This window comes from Pristiophorus japonicus, chromosome 1 (assembly GCF_044704955.1).
Source record: "Pristiophorus japonicus isolate sPriJap1 chromosome 1, sPriJap1.hap1, whole genome shotgun sequence".
Taxonomy (NCBI): domain Eukaryota; kingdom Metazoa; phylum Chordata; class Chondrichthyes; family Pristiophoridae; genus Pristiophorus; species Pristiophorus japonicus.
Window position 1 is genome coordinate 218268231 of NC_091977.1, and position 17689 is coordinate 218285919.

At 46.6% G+C, this 17689-nt stretch overlaps 1 protein-coding gene across 1 annotated transcript in view; it reads right to left on the reverse strand.

Moving 5' to 3' along the window:
* LOC139260510 (ADAMTS-like protein 1) overlaps positions 1-17689 on the reverse strand; it is a 456828-nt gene that overhangs the window by 376946 nt on the left and 62193 nt on the right. The window contains exon 3 of the mRNA XM_070877021.1: positions 10628-10673. Coding sequence (XP_070733122.1) covers positions 10628-10673 — 46 coding nt within the window. The remainder of the gene's footprint in view (positions 1-10627; positions 10674-17689) is intronic.

The window sequence follows — 17689 nt, forward strand, 5'->3', positions numbered from 1 at the left end:
AAAGGCAGACAAGTCCCCTGGACCTGATGGCTTGCATCCTAGGGTCTTAAAAGAAGTGGCTACAGAGATAGCGGATGTGTTGGTTGTAATCTACCAAAATTCCCTGGATTCTGGGGAGGTCCCAGCGGATTGGAAAACTGCAAATGTAATGCTCCTATTCAAAAAAGGAGGCAGATAGAAAGCAGGAAACTATAGACCAGTTGGCCTAATATCTGTCGTTGAGAAAATGCTGCAGTCCATTATTAAGGAAGCAGCAGCAGTACAATTGGAAAAGCATAATTCAATCAATCAGAATCAGCACAGTTTTATGAAAGGGAAATCATCCTTGACAAATTTGCTGGAGTTCTTTGAGGATGTAACGAGCAGGGTGGATAAGGGAGAACCAGTGGGTGTAGTATATTCGGATTTCCAGAAGACATTCGATAAGGTGACACATCAAAACTTACTGCACAAGATGAAAGTTCACGCGGTTGGGGGTAATATATTAGCGTGGGTAGAGGATTGGCTAACTAACAGAAAACAGAGTCGGGATAAATGGGTCATTTTCCGGTTGGCAAACTGTAATTAGTGGAGTGTCGCAGGGATCGGTGCTGGGGCGTCAACTATTTACAATCTATATTAATGACTTGGATGAAGGGACTGAGTGTAACGTAACCAAGTTTGCTGATGATACAAGGATGGGTGGGAAAGAAAATTGTGAGGAGGACACAAAAATTCTGCAAAGGGATATAAAGAGGTTAAGTGAATGGGCAACATTTGGCAGATGGAATATAATGTGGGAAAATGTGAGGTTATCCACTTTGGCAGAAAAAATAGAAAAGCAAATTATGATTTAAATGAAGAAAAATTGCAAAGTGCTGCAGTACTTGGGGGTGCTTGCGCATGAAACACAAAAAGTTAGTTTTCAGGTACAGCATTTAATCAGGAAAGCAAATAGAATGTTGGCCTTTACTGCAAAGGGGATACAGTATAAAAGCAGAGAAGTCCTGCTACAACTGTACAGGGTATTGGTGAGGCCACACCTGGAGTACTGCGTGCAGTTTTGGTCTCCCTATTTAAGGAAGGATATACTTGCATTGGAGGCTATTCTGAGAAGGTTCACTCGGTTGATTCCGGAGAAAAGGGGGTTGACTTATGAAGATAGGTTGTGTAGATTGGGCCTATACTCATTGGAGTTCAGAAGAATGAGAGGTGATCTTAGCGAAACATATAAGATAATGAGGGGGCTCGACAAGGTGGATGCAGAGGGGATATTTCCACTCATAGGCGAAACTAAAACTAGGGGACTATGGTCTAGAATCTCCACTTTTGTGGTTATTATTTCCGGCGCGGGCATTAAAAAAAGGTTTTCAGATCGACGGCTTGTCGCCCATTCTCAAAGCACCTAGTCTCCACTTTTGAAAATGAGCGTTACCGCAAACAATATAAAATGGGCGATAGCGTAAAATTTTTGTCACCATCTGCCATTAAGTGTGGCCGTCCTTAGCAATGGCATGGCAATGCTCGATTCCTGTGATTCTGGAGGTCAAGGGTCATCATGACATGTGCAGAAGAGGAGACAGAGAGGGAGGGAGCTTAAGGGACTGAAGGCGTGGCTGGGTGTGGTGTGGCAGCTTTGGGAAGGAGGGAGACTTTAGAGCTTCACAGCAAGTAGGCAAACAAAAAGTAGCTGTTACCAGCCACATATTTGACCGAATTTGGCCTATAATGGAGAGAGAGGAAGAGGCATCACAGCACGCTGTGGAGACTGATGCTGGAGAGAGCAGTGAGGTGGGAGTGGAGCACATTGGAGGGCACAAAAGAGCCAGGAGGTTCTCAGATGAGGCAAATGTTTCCCTCCTGCAGGAGGTTGAGTTACGCTGGGATGATTTGAAACAGGGAGGGCGTGGGAAGCCCACCCAAAGGCATACCAGAAGATATGGACTGAGATAGCAGAGTGGTCTCATCGGCGACCAACGAGGTGCATGAGGGCAACCAATGCCGCAAACGATGGAAAGACCTTGTGGGATCCGCAAGAGTATTACATTGATTTACATGTACTTATGCATTTATATAATTAGATTTGTAACAGTCATGAGGGAATATAAGCACTTTTACCGGGAATGTTTTACTCAAAACTTGCGGTCACGGTGCACGTCTTTAGGTAAAGAAGGATCATTTTCATAATGATGATTAAATTTGTCAGTTATGTTAGTGTCTGTGACAGTACCCAGCAATGATATCATGCAATGATCTCATGCCAAGTTGTCCTGTCACCTTTTACAGAAGGAGAAGAGGTCCGTGCAGAGGCAAACGGGTGGGGGGCCACTAGTCCCCAGCGACATCACTGACATGGAGGAGCATGTCCTCGCACTCATGGGGAGGCACCCCTGGACAGCCACAGACGCATCTGCAGACCATGAAGTGATGTCACGTGAGTAAAGCTTACACCATTGCATAATGTAAAGTCAATAGATGCCACACCCACTTGTATCCGAACAATCAGAAATGATAGATGATTTCTAAAATTATCATAGAAATAATGATGGCCTAATGAAAATCATTGGAATGCAAATGCGTTGATGGTCATGAAATGTGATGTCTGTGATGATTTTGATAGCGATGGTGCTTTTGTCATGCATATGCTGTGTGTAGTGCTGGACTCACCTTGTGAACCTAGCACCCCCTTCTCCTCTAATAACCTCATTTGTGTTTTTCAGCTCAGCCAGCAACGTGTCCCAAGGCAAGACCACAGAGGCCAGAAGGTGGGGGTGCGAGGCAGGAGTCAGTGGACGCTCCTACAGCTGGTGCTGAGGAGCTCCAATTCTCGCCCGGCAATCCGCTGGGTCTGTTCTCTACGGATGAGAGCACGGATTTCGAGGAACCTGCATCGCCACGCTCCAGAAGCCATTCCACCCCAAGGCCATTGAGTGGTCCTCCGGTCATTCCCGCCTCCACTCTGGAGGTACCGGCCCCAAGCACCTCACCACAGGACACCCCATTCGTCCCCAGGACGTCGCCGACCCCGCGGTGGCCCCGTGGACGCGGCAGGTCTGTTCCACGAGCGCCACATAACAGCGGAGAGATGGTACAGTTGTCCAGGAGAACTGTAGACATTGGTGACCAGCTCATTGAAGCATTGGGGGGGCATATCCCGACAGCTGGCCACCATGAAGAGTACATTCCGCGGATGGTGGAGGCTCTGGATGTGATAACCAGGAACACTGCTGCTACAGGCCTCCCAGTGGTCCCCGAGCGCAGCACTCCACCCCTAGGTTCTGCACCACCACTGTGAATGACAGATGAGAGCAAAATCCAAGATCCTGCTTCTGCATCGGAGAATGTTGCCCCCTCGGCATCCCCCGCTCCCGTACCCGTGCAACGACCGCATCTACCTTCATCCCCTCAATGACGCACTACCTGAGAAGCTCCTCAGCTAGACGCCATGGAGCAAGGAGGGGAAGGGGTAGATGTGGGGACAAGAAGGGGTAGGGGGAAGGAGAGTGAGGTGCATGATCGGAGGTGATGGCGGTGTTATATCCCCATCTGGGTGTATGCAATTTGTTGTATGGGGGCTGGGGATCACACTCCTGCTTTGCCTTTGTATTGTGTGTTGCTGGACATGTTGAACATGTGATTGATGTCAATGGTGGAAAAAGTGGGGTGTGGGCAGGGGTTGGGTGTTATTGCCTGTGATACTTATGATTTCAGACCAATGTTGGTATAAAATTTTTGTCACTGAACATAACCTTGTTGCACATTGTCTCAGATAGCTGCACTGTTACACACTGGTGATTCCTTAACATGGCAGTCGACGAGGCCAGCATCATGAGAGGAGCGGGCTCGGGACTACAAAGGGCGGCGGCAGCAAATGGGAGCGGTGGCAGTCGAGGAGACCAGCTAGTGCAGAGTCCGAAGTTAAAACAAAAAAGTAAAAAGAAATCGAAGTGTGACGTCACAGCCAAGTAGGTAAGTGATTGGCTGGTGCATTGGTGAGTATTTAATCTTTTTCTTTTTCTTTTTTATTTCCTTATCAGTTGGTAACCTTTGGCATTGTTGACAAATTAAGTTAATTTAAGGAGTAAGTCATGGCAGGAGAGCCCAAACCCGTGTCATGCTCCTCCTGTGCTATATGAGAAGTCAGGGACGCTCCCAGTGTCCAAACTACTATGTGTGCAGGAAGTGTGTCCAGCTACAGCTCCTGACAGACCGCATTGTGGCACTGGAGCTGCGTATGGACTCACTCTGGAGCATCTGCGATGCTGAGGATGTCGTGAATCGCACATTTAGTGAGTTAGTCACACCGCAGGTAAAGGTTAATCAGCCAGATAGGGAATGGGTGACTATCAGGCAGAGCAGTGGAAGGAAGGTAGTGCAGAGGTCCCCTGTGGTCATCTCCCTCCAAAACAGATATACCGTTTTGGATACTGTTGGGGAAGATGACTCATCAGGGGAAGGCAGCAGCAGCCAAGTTCATGGCACCATGGGTGGCTCTGTTGCATAGGAGGGCAGGAAAAAGAGTGGGAGAGCTATAGTGGTAGGGGATTCCATTGTAAGAGGAATAGATAGGCATTTCTGCGGCCGCAATCGAGACTCCAGGATGGTATGTTGCCTCCCTGGTGCAAGGGTCAAGGATGTCTCAGAGCAGCTGCAGGAGATTTTGGAGGGGGGGGGGTGAACAGCCAGTTGTCGTGGTGCATATAGGTACCAACGGTATAGGTAAAAAATGGGATGAGGTCCTACAAGCTGAAATTAGGGAGCAAGGAGTTAAATTAAAAAGTAGGACCTCAAAGGTAGTAATCTCAGGATTGCTACCAGTGCCACGTGCTAGTCAGAGTAGAAATAGCAGGATAGTTAAGAGGAATACGTGGCTTGAGGAATGGTGCAAGAGGGAGGGATTCAAATTCCTAGGACATTGGAACCGGTTCTGGGGGAGGTGGGACCAGTACAAACCGGACGGTCTGCACCTGGGCAGGACCAGAACCAATGTCCTAGGGGTAGTGTTTGCTAGTGCTGTTGGGGAGGGTTTAAATTAATATGGCAGGGGATGGGAATCTATGCAGGGAGACAGATGGGGGCAGAAGGAAAAGGTAGAAAGGAGATAAGGAAAGGTGGAGGGCAGAGAAAATAAAGGCAAAAATCAAAAAGGGCCACATTACAATATGATTCTATAAGGACAAAGAGTGTTAAAAAAACAAGCCTGAAGGCTCTGTGTCTCAATGCGAGGAGTATTCGAAATAAGGTGGATGAATTAACTGCGCAGATAGCTGTTAACGGATATGATGTAATTGGGATAATGGAGACATGGCTTCAGGATGACCAAGGCTGGGAACTCAACATCCAGACGTATTCAATATTCAGGAAGGATAGACAGAAAGGAAAAGGAGGTGGGGTAGCGCTGCTGGTTAAAGAGATTAACGCAATCGTAAGGAAGGACATTAGCTTGGATGATGTGAAATCTGTATGGGTAGAGCTGCGGAATACCAAAGGGCAGAAAATGCTAGTGGAAGTTGTGTCCAGACCACCAAACAGTGGTAGTGAGATTGGGGATGGCATCTAACAGGAAATTAGGGATGCGTGCAATAAAGGTACAGTAGTTATCATGGGTGACTTTAATCTACATATAGATTGGGCTAACCAAACTGGTAGCAATACGGTGGAGGAGGATTTGCAGGAGTGTATAAAGAATGGTTTTCTAGACCAATATGTCGAGGAACCAACTGGAGAGCAGGCCATCCTAGACTGGGTCTTGTGTAATGAGAGAGGATTTATTGGCAATCTTGTTGTGCGAGGCCCCTTGGGGAAGAGTGACCATAATATGGTAGAATTCTTCATTAAGATGGAGAGTGACACAGTTAATTCAGAGACTAGGTTCCTGAACTTAAAGAAAGCTAACATCGATGGTATGAGACATGAATTGGCTAGGATAGACTGGTGAATGATACTTAAAGGGTTGACGGTGGATAGGCAATGGCAGACATTTAAAGATCACATGGATGAACTTCAACAATTGTACATCCCTGTCTGGTGTAAAAATAAAATGGGGAAGGTGGCTCAACCATGGCTAACAAGGGAAATTAGGGATAGTGTTAAATCCAAGGAAGAGGCATATAAATTGGCCAGAAAAAGCAGCAAACCTGAGGACTGAGAGAAATTTAGAATTCAGCAGAGGAGGACAAAGGGTTTAATTAAGAGGGGGAAAATAGAGTATGAGAGTACACTTGCAGGGAACATAAAAACTGACTGCAAACGCTTCTATAGATTTTTGAAGAGGAAACGATTAGTGGAGACAAATATAGATCCATTTCAGTCAGAATTAGGTGAATTTATAATGGGGAACAAAGAAATGGCAGACCAATTAAATAAATACTTTGGTTCTGTCTTCACTAAGGAAGACACAAAGAACCTTCCGGAAATACTAAGGGACCGAGGGTCTAGCGAGAAGGAGGAGCTGAAGGAAATCCTTATTAGTCAGGAAATTGTATTAGGGAAATTCATGGGATTGAAGGCCGAAAAATCCCCAGGGTCTGATAGTCTGCATCCCAGAGTACTTAAGGAAGTGGCCCTAGAAATAGTGGACGCATTGGTGGTCATTTTCCAACATTCGAAAGACTCTGGATCAGTTCCTATAGACTGGAGGATAGCTAATGTAACCCCACTTTTTAAAAAAGGAGGGAGAGAGAAAACAGGTAATTATAGACCAGTTAGCCTGACATCGGTAGTGGGGAAAATGTTGGAATCAATTATTAAAGACGTAATAGCAGCGCATTTGGAAAGCAGTGATAGGATCAGTCCAAGTCAGCTTGGAATTCTGAAAGGGAAATTATGCTTGACAAATCTTCTAGAATTTTTTGAGGATGTAACTAGTAGAGTGGACAAGGGAGAACCAGTGGATGTGGTGTATTTGGACTTTCAATAGGCTTTTGACAAGGTCCCACACAAGAGATTAGTGTGCAAAATTAAAGCACATGGTATTGGGAGTAATGTATTGACGTGAATAGAGAACTGGGTGGCAGACAGGAAGCAAAGAGTAGGAATAAATGGATCCTTTTCAGAAATGTAGGCAGTGACTAGTGGGGTACCACAAAGTTCAGTGTTGGGCCCCCAGCTAGTTACGATATACATGAATGATTTGGATGAAGGAATTGAATGTAATATCTCCAAGTTTGCAGATGATACTATGCTGGGTGGCACTGTGAGCTGTTAGGAAGATGCTAAGAGGCTGCAGGGTGACTTAGACAGGTTAGGTGAGTGGGCAAATGCATGGCAGATGCAGTATAATGTAGATAAATGTGAGATTATCCACTTTGGTGACTAAAACAGGGAGGCGGAATATTATCTGAATGGTGACAGATTAGGAAAAGGGGAGGTGCAACGAGACCTGGGTGTTATGGTACATCAGTCATTGAAAGTTGACATGCAGGTACCGCAGGCGGTGAAGAAGGCAAATGGCATGTTGGCCTTCATAGCGAGGGGATTTGAATATAGGAGCAGCGAGGTCTTACTGCAGTTGTACAGAGCCTTGGTGAGGCCACACCTTGAATATTGTGTACAGTTTTGGTCTCCTAATCTGAGGAAGGACATTCTTGCTATTGAGGGAGTGCAGAGAAGATTCACCAGACTGTTTGCCGGGATGGCAGGACTGACATATGAAGAAAGACTGGATCGACTAGGCTTATATTCACTGGAATTTAGAAGAATGAGAGGTGATCTCATAGAAACATATCAAATTCTGACGGAATTGGACAGGTTAGATGCAGGAAGAATGTTCCCGATGTTGGGGAAGTCCAGAACCAGGGATCACAGTCTAAGGATAAGGGGTAAGCCATTTAGGACCGAGATGAGGAAAAACTTCTTCACTCAGAGAATTGTGAACCTGTGGAATTCTCTACCACAGAAAGTTGTTGAGGCCAGTTTGTTCGATATATTCAAAAGGGAGTTAGATGTGGCCCTTATTGCTGAAGGGATCAAGGGGTATGGAGAGAAAGCAGGAATGGGGTACTGAAGTTGCATGATCAGTCATGATCATATTGAATGGTGGTGCAGGCTCGAAGGGCCGAATTGCCTACTCCTGCACCTATTTTCTATGTTTCTATGTTAACATCAATCAACGTTAACTTTAACTGGCACCAAGTTGATGGGCATCATTGATGTCTGAGCTGCATACACACAGCAGTGTGCCAGCATTGTCACTCACATCAACGCTCCTTCAGGCAAATTGTTCAGATTTCAGCTCCTCATGTAAGAGTGGGATTTTAAAAATGCCAGCCACCCCGCTGGCGTTCGTTCAGAACAGGTCCACTTTTTGTCGCCGTTTTTTGGGTGAGTGATATTGTGGGCGATATGTGTGCGAGGTGGGGAAAGTGACGATGGGCGATCTCCTGGGCGTTAGTTTCGCCAAATATGCTCTTTACGACAAAAAAAAGTTGGCGGGCGGTATTGCTGAATTTCGGCGTTAATTCTGTGCAGAAAGTAATGCTGGCCGATATTCTGGGCGTTGATTTTGCCATTCTGATGATTCCTCCCAAAAAAAGTGGGCAGGCAGTAATATTTTTTCCCGGCGTTAACCACATGGAGAAAGTAACGCTCGGCGACAAGTTTTCTACAAATGCCCGTCAGTTTCCATTTTGTGCCAAAATGGGCGATATATGGGTGTTATACGTCATTTCAGTGGTAAAATGGGCGTTAAGTGGGCGTTAAGCATGCAAAAAAAGTGGAGGTTCTAGACCATAGTCTCAAGATAAGGGGCCGCCCATTTAAAACTAAGATGAGGAGGAATTACTTCTTTCAGAGGATTGTAAATCTCTGCCCCAGAGAGCTGTGGAAGCTGGGTCATTGAATATATTTAAAGCAGAGATAGACAGATTTTTGAGCAATAAGGGAGTAAAGGGTTATGGGGAACGGGCAGAGAAGTGGAGCTGAGTCCATGATCAGATTAGCCATGATCTTATTAAATGGTGGAGCAGGCTCGAGGGGCCAAATGGCCTACTCCTGATCCTATTTCTTATGTTCTTATGTTTTTATGTTCTTATGTAGTTTACATGTTCAAAACGACTAACGCCCGTTTCAGGAGCCTGTCTAGGATGCCGAAAAAATGAGTGCCATGGATTTGGTAGCAGAACCAACGCCTGCACTGATTGAGCGCAGTCTGTCTCACTGCTAAATTGGTCTGTTTTGTACCCTTTTTATGCCTGATAAACAGTCGCAAGGCATACCAATTTATACCCCATTATCTGGTTATTTATCTTATCGCTGTTTGCAGGATCTTGCGGTGTAGCAACAGACAATATTTCTAAATAACTAAATGAAGTGATTTAAGACCTTTCGGAGAAATGTGATAAGAAGCTATTTTAATGCAAATGCCTGTCAGGATGTAAGGAACAACGGGAATGTATTTAGTTATATGAAGTTTCCTTTTTCACAGCGCAACCTAGATTTGGTCAATAATAGCTGTCAAAATGATCAGCTGATCATTGATAAAGCAGTTCAATGCATGCAAATATTTAGTACACTCTTAAAGAGTAAGGAAAATCAAAATACTTCCACTTCGGACCTCATAAACCTAGAAATTACTGTTGGCTGTATTGGTGGATGTACACTTAAACTGTCTGTGTGATACTCCTGAGTTTGCTACTTAATGTATGACTGACCTAGATGAGAAAGGAATGTATTAAGCATTGATACATTAATATCAGCAGGTTACCAAGCCTATAGAAATTAATTCCTATTTCACTTATTAAACAGCATAGAATTTGTTACTTCAAATTAATCGATTTCAATGGAATTCAGAGTTACAGATCAGCTTGGGAGCCAATCATAGCCCCAGAAAGCTTTCTGATTACTATACAGCGGGTAGTTTGTGCTTTTAGGATTGGGTGCCTTTGTATTGACTTCCAAATGTCGCTTTCCATTGCAATGAAAAGATGCACACAGCCCCTCTCCAGGGACATAGTCTAAAAATTAGAGCCAGGCCTTTCACGAGTGAAGTTAGGAAACACTTCGACATGCAAAGAGTGGTAGAAGTTTGGAATTCTCTTCCGCAAACAGCAATTGTTAATTTTAAATTTGAGATGAATAGATTTTTGTTAACCAAAGGTATTAAGGGATATGGGGCAAAGGCAGGTATATGGAGTTAGGTCACAAATCAGCCATGGTCTCATTGAATGACAGAACTGGCTCGAGGGGATGAAAGGTCTCCTCCTGTTCCTATCTTCCATAACTGACATCACTGGAATGGCTGGAAAGAAAAGGAGATCCAAAATCGTAGGTTCCTATGAAAAAATATTTTGTGAGATGATATATATTTTAATTTCTATTTTTAGGTAGAGTTGGGGAGAATACTTTGAATAAAAAGAACTCCCTCTAGACTCTCCTCGACCAAGTCTCTGAATGAAAACAAAAAGCATCTGCCTAGTGTGAATTTTTACTGATTTCTTCTGCATATTTACACTACAGTCAGAAACTTTAGAAGTGCCTGTCTATCTCCCTGCTGAAACCCCTTGAGAGCCATGATTGACAGGAGCCCCAAGGCCCATGTGGATAGCAGAAGCTAAAGGTCGCCTGAAAAGCTGGTCACTGTGCTTTTTATTAAGGTCTTGTTTACTGAAGGGAAATATCTAAAAAAGGGCTTTCAAAGTCAAAAACTTACCACACTGCTGCAAGTCCTGTATCGGATATTCAGCCCTTCACAGTTTCTATAGAAAAAACAAAAGATACTAATTAAGTGGGACAGAATGGAGAACAATTTTGTGGTCCATCAGAATGTTTGCTGTGCAAAACACTCCAGATATTGTAGTACATTTGAGCAGGAATTCTTGGATAGTTTCAAGAAGATATTCCAGTATTCAATCTATTCTATCCTGCTTTTCACATCACTCGGTGTGTCTCCTGGCTGCAAGTCTCAGACAATAGGTCAGGATCATCATTGGAACAGGAGATTCCTTCATTACTGTCATCAGTGAAGAACCAACAAAACATGGCCCTGTACATTACTGATTGCATTAGAGTGAGGGCTGACCTTAGAGTTACTTAATTCAGGCAACATTCCCTTACTCCAGACTTCTTCTCAGCATACTCCCTTGTCTATTTCCTCCCAAAGTGCTTCAATGGCTAGTTATTGACAGACACCAGCATATTGGAATATCTCAAATATACTTTTTCTGGACAACTTAGTGCAGTTTTTCTCAAGAACTATAATACCTCTGTTAATACATCATACAATCTATAGCCCTTGAATTCCTTTTGTTTGAGAATAACTATGTGCATAAATAATGCACTATACTGCTGTGTGCTCTCTGTGTATTATAAATGTTATTATATAAAATGACCTCTCTGAATTGCTGGTCTTTGCAGGTCTCACCATAACATGCACCTTCTGCACCTGAGCAAGCAAGCGGTGAAGCTATTACTAGGTCATCACCAATGTCAGTCTTGGCCTGATATTGCAATGCACATGAAATGACCATGAGGATGGTCCAGTGAAGATACCGTATCCAAAGATTTCTCTTCACTAACCTCCACTCAGCACCACCCCCAGCCACGGGACATTAGTTCCCTGACATGTTGGGTTAAAGCTGCATCCCTCCAATATGGGGCACCATACATTAACCGCACAGACGTAACTCTTAACATTCACACAACTACAATTAAAGAAGCATGCATATACTCTGCCAAGGTCAATACATGCCAGGACCCATTAGGCGGTTGGCTGACTGTTTAGTGCAAAGGGGAGGGGGAGCGGGGGGGGGGGGGGGGAGGGTTGGTCCTGGTGGCGGGAATGGACTGCAGGATTTCATTTGTTATGTTTCACACTAGGAAAACCTTTGTGATCTTAGGGCAACCCTGGCAGCAATGTAAGTGGCTTAACCGACAATGGGTGTCCCATCGTCATCCTCATCCTCTATGTTCTCCTCATCCGGAGTTGAGTGACGATCGCTTTTGTTCACCTCCCCCCTGTGCCCCTCCCTCCTGTGCCACTCTCTCCTGTGCCACTCTCTCCTGTACATCTCCCTCCTGTGTACCTCTCTCCTGTGTATCTCCCTCTGTGTACCTCTCCCTCCTGTGTACCTCTCTCCTGTGCATCTCCCTCCTGTGCACCTCCCTCCTGTGCACCTCCCTCCTGTGTACCTCCCTCCTGTGTACCTCTCCCTCCTGTGTACCTCCTTCTCTTGTATACCTCCCTCCTGTGTACCTCTCTCCTGTGCACCTCTCTCCTGTGCACCTCCTTCCTGTGCACCTCTCCCTCATGTGTACCTCTCCCCTGTGTACCTCTCCTTCCTGTGCACCTCACTCCAGTGCACCTCTCCCTCCTGTGCACCTCTCCCTCCTGTGCACCTCTCCCTCCTGTGCACCTCTCCCTCCTGTGCACCTCTCCCTCCTGTGCACCTCCCTCCTGTCCAACTCTCCCCTGTGCACCTCTCTCCTGTGTACCTCTCCCCTATGCACCTCTCTCCTGTGCCCCTCTCTCCTGTGCCCCTCCCTCCTGTGCCCCTCTCTCCTGTGCCCCTCCCTCCTGTGCCCCTCTCTCCTGTGCACCTCCCTCCTGTCCAACTCTCCCCTGTGCACCTCTCTCCTGTGTACCTCTCCCCTGTGTACCTCTCCCCTATGCACCTCTCTCCTGTGCCCCTCCCTCCTGTGCCCCTCCCTCCTGTGCCCCTCTCTCCTGTGCCCCTCTCTCCTGTGCACCTCCCTCCTGTGCCACTCCCTCCTGTGCCCCTCTCTCCTGTGCACCTCCCTCCTGTGCCCCCCTCTCCTGTACCCCTCCCTCCTGTGCCCCTCTCTCCTGTGCACCTCCCTCCTGTGCCCCTCTCTCCTGTGCCCCTCCCTCCTGTGCCCCTCTCTCCTGTGCCCCTCCCTCCGGTGCCCCTCTCTCCTGTGCACCTCCCTCCTGTGCCCCTCCCTCCTGTACCCCTCCCTCCTGTGCCCCTCTCTCCTGTGCCCCTCCCTCCTGTGCCCCTCCCTCCTGTACCCCTCCTGTACCCCTCCCTTGCTGGCACCATAGGCGCCTCCGTTATATCCGAAAGCGGACATGTTGTAGTCGGGTGCGCTCCTGCCTGAAAGGTCAAAAATATTTATCCCCACCCGCTCCCAACCCACTTGTTCCTAGAAAAAAATACAACTAGATTTGGATAGTATCAAAAACCTGTATTGAATTGCACACTATTTGGTACACGGGTCACAAGAAATGTCAGTGTGGCAAATGTGAATACCAAATACTACAATGGAGGGCATAATCATTATATTGCAGGGAAAATGGAAATAAACTGTTTGTTACACCTGATCTGTGGTACACAAGATCCAGAATTACTTGATGCTGCAATTGGGTATAAAGCTGAAAAGTACACTTGGTACTGACCCAACTAACCATCCATTTGTCCATTTAGGACAGACTGCAGTCATAATCCCCATTACCTTCAATGGAACTGCTTTTCAGATGTCAAGTGAGGTCAGGATTGTGCTTCGCTGTGATACTTTGCCCTCATATTCACCATTTTCTTGGCTCAGTCATCTCTTTTAAAATATTGGCAAGTTTACTGCCTCACAGAGATTCTCCATTCTGGGTTTCAATAACATCTGTTATGTAAAAGATCTGTATGCATTCAGCCACTTCACAGTTGAACACTTTTTTTTGTGCGAGCGAGGTACCAGAGGCTGGCCGTGCCAGGCAAGATGTTATGTGCGCGTGGACTTTAGCAAATCCTTTGACAGGGTACCACATGGGAAATTATAAGAGAAGATTAGGAGGATAGCGAACTGGATTCAAAATTGGTTAGTAAGGAGAAAGCAGCGAGTAGAAGTTCCAGGCAGTTTTTCAGAGTGGTTGGAAGAAGGTATCTGTGTCCCTCAGCAGACAAAGCAGCAGTAATTATACACTGAATGGAGATAGGTTCAGGGCTGTGAAAGAGCAAAGAGACTAAGGGGCCAAAATTGCCCCTTTTTATAGCCCCGTTTGAGCCTCCGGGATGTCACGGGCGAACACCGGTTTGCTCTGCGCCCCTTACTTTTTTCCCCAGGCGGGGGCGCATACGGCAATGAGATCATCGCCGTCTGCGCCGATCCCTTATTGCCCCGTGCTGACCACTTGGCAGCCCGCGGGGGAAATTGCCCTGCGGGACGCGAGATTTGCATGGGGCGATGCCAACGACGGCTTCGTGGCCCGACAATGGCAGCCGTTGGTGTGGCCAGTCCACCAACATGCCGTGTTGAATGCCGGGCCACAGGCCTGGCCGAAACCCTCCCTGGTGGACCAGTGGGCGCCAGGAAAGTGGCTGCAGAGTTCTCAGCAGCTCTCCCCTTTAAAATCACGCCTCCGATACCGCTCCGTACATTTTTTTTTATACAAAGACCCCAATTCAGCAACATTTAGCAGTCCATCTCACAGGGTGCTAAATATTCATTTAATTCAAATTGTGCACCCCAAACAGAGCATGGGGCTATTTTGCCCCCTTGGTGTTGATTTCAAGGTTTTATCACAAATGGTATGAAATATAAATGGTAACAGGCAATAATGGGCCTACATTAAACTCTAATAAGGCTTCAGTTAGAGTATGTGTGCAGCACTGGGCTCCACACTACAGGAAGTTTTTTTAAAATGTATTAATGGAATGTGGACGTCGCTGGCAAGGCCAGCATTTATCATCCCTCATCCCTAATTTCCATTGAGAAGCTGGTGGTGAGTCACCTTCTTGAACTGCTGCAATCCATGTGGGGAAGGTACTCCCACAGTGCTATTAGGTAGGGAGTTCCAGAATTTTGACCCAACAACGATGAAGGAATGGCAATATATTTCCAAGTCAGAATGGTGTATGACTTGGAGGGGAACTTTGAGGTGGTGGTGTTCCCACGTGCCTATTGCCCTTGTCCTTCTAGGTGGTAGAGGTTGTGGGTTTGAGAGGTCCTGTCGAAGAAGCCTTGGTGAGTTGCTGCCGTGCATCTTGTAGATGGTACACACTGCAGATGGTGATAAGGAGTGTATGTTTAAGGTGCTGGATGGAATGCTAATCAAGCGGGCTGCTTTGTCCTGGTTGAGCTTCATGAGTATTGTTGGATCTGCACTCATCCAGGCAAGTGGAGAGTATTCCATCACAATTCTGACCTGAGTCTTGTAGGTAGTGGAAAGACTTAGGGGAGTCAGGAGGTGAGACACTCGCCACAGAATATTCAGCCTCTGACCTGTTCATATTGCCACAGTTCAGCCATGAACTCATTGAATGGCGGTGCAGGCTAGAAGGGCCAAATGGCCTATTCCTGCACCTATTTTCTATGTTTCTATGGGCCCAAGTTTCCAAAGAAAAAAAACGGGCGCCCCTCCGAGCTGGGTGCCCGTTTTTCGCGCCTAAAACGGCGCCTAAAAAAATCCTCGGTATTCTCCACCTACTTGCAGGTCCTCTGGCCCTCGGCGCAGCCAGCACGTGCTGTGGGGGGGCGGAGCCAGATCCCTGCGCTGAAAACAGTGCCGGGACCTCTGCACATGCGCGCTACAGTTGGCACGCAAGTGCAGTAGCTCCAGGCGCCGAACTGTGTGCGAGGGGCCCGAAGCACGCAGCCCCTAGCCCTGGCCGAATGGCCTCACTGGGGCTGCGTGAATAAGGCTCCTCCCACGGCCAGCTCCTGCTCCCCCCCCCCGCCCCCGACCAGACCCGACACCCGCTCCCCCCCCCCCGCTGACCAGACCCGACCTGCGCTCCCGCCCCGCCCCACCCCCACCCCCCGACTGACCCGACCCGACCCGTGCTCCCGCCCCGCCCCCCCCACTGGACCCGACTCCCACTCCCGGACTGGATCCGATCCGACCTGACCTCCCCCCTCCCCCCCTCTCTCCTTCCCCCTCTCTCTCTCTCTCCCTCCCCCTCTCTCTCTCTCTCCCCCTCCCTCCCCCTCCCGCTCAGCACGAACGGCTGCAGAATTCTCCGTGCCTGAAGCACTTTCACACAGGTAGGAAGATGGTTTATTTAATCTTTTCTTGGCTTATAAATGTTTATTCAGGTTGGACTTATTTGTATAATATTTGTAGAAGTATAAATAAGGATTTATTGTAGAATTTAATGACTTCCCTTCCCCCCCCCCCTCCCCCCCACCTCGTTCTGGACGCCTAATTTGTAACCTGCGCCTGATTTTTTAATGTGTAGAACAGGTTTTTTCAGTTCTACAAAAATCTTCACTGACTCCATTCTACTTTAGTTTGGAGTACGTTTTCACTGTGGAAACTTTGAAATCAGGCGTCAGACACGCCCCCTTTTGAAGAAAAAATTCTGTTCCAAAGTAGAACTGTTCTACCTCACTAGAACTGCAGAAAAAAAAATGTGGAGAATTGCGATTTCTAAGATAGTCCGTTCTCCACCAGTTGCTCCTAAAAATCAGGCGCAAATCATGTGGAAACTTGGCCCTATGTTTCTATGTATTTACGTGGCTAGTCCCGGTAAGCTCCTGGTCAATGGTGACCCCCAGAATGTTGAAGGTGAAGGATTTGATGATGATAATGCCAATGATTGTCATGGGAAGGTGGTGGTTAGTCTTTCACTTGTTGAAGATGGTCATTGCCTTGCACTTAAGTGACAAATAACATTCACACCACACATCAGCCTAAGCCTAAATGTTGTCCAGGTCTTGCTGCAAGCGGGCACAGACTTCTTCATTATCTGAGGAGTTGTGAATGGAATTGAACATTGTGCAATCATCAGCAAACATCCCCATTTCTGATCTGATGATAGAGGGAAGGTCATTGATGAGCAACTGAAAATGGTTGGGTCTAGGTCACTGCTTTAAAGAGGGTACGACACAGATTGACAAGGATGCTGCCCGGTACGAGGAATTATAAACATGAAGAAAGATTTGAAAAATGGGCCTTTTTTCTTTAGAACAACACAGATTAGGGGGCAATATAATAGAAGAGTTTGAAAATTTGAAAGGATGGGTTGGGGTAGATAGAAGCAGGTGGTTTCCAGTGATTAAGCGTCAAGACCGAGAAGCCACAGATACAAGACTAAATGGAAGAGATTTAGAGCAGAGGGTAGGAGAAACTTCTTCACGCAGAGAGTTGTGAGCTGTGGAATTCACTTCTAGGATTAGTGATTGAGGCAGAAATTGTGTCAACATTTAACATTTGATTGGAGAGGAGGATGAAGAAAAAGGAGTTGAAGGGATATATGGGAACAGGGCAGGTAATTGTGATGAGAACTATTTTCTCATGTGGAGGGTAAACATCAACATGGACCAGTCTAACTGAATGACCTTCTATCTGTGTGAATTTCAGGAAAAAAGAATGTCATGGGCTGCTGGAGTGGGAAGAACAGAATTGCATGCTGGGGAACAGCACAATAAACATCTTTCTTATGTAAAGGTTTTAAAAGTTATCCGTTCACGAGATGTGGGCATTGCTGGCAAGGCTATCCCCTTTATTGTCCATCCTTAATTGCCCTTGAGAAAGTGGTGGTGAGCTGCCTTCTTATACCACTGCAGTCCATCTGGTGAAGGTACTTCCAAGAGGCTGACTTTGTCGCAGCCGTTTTGGTACAACTGAATGGCTTGCTAGGCCATTTCAGAGGGCAGTTAAGAATCAATCACATTGCTGTGGGTCTGGAGTCACACATAGACCAGACCTGATAAGGATGGCAGATTTCCTTTCCTAAAATACAATAGTGAACCATTTGGGTTTCTCCAACAATCTGGTAGTTTCATTAGAATATAAGAACATAAGAAATAGGAGCTGGAG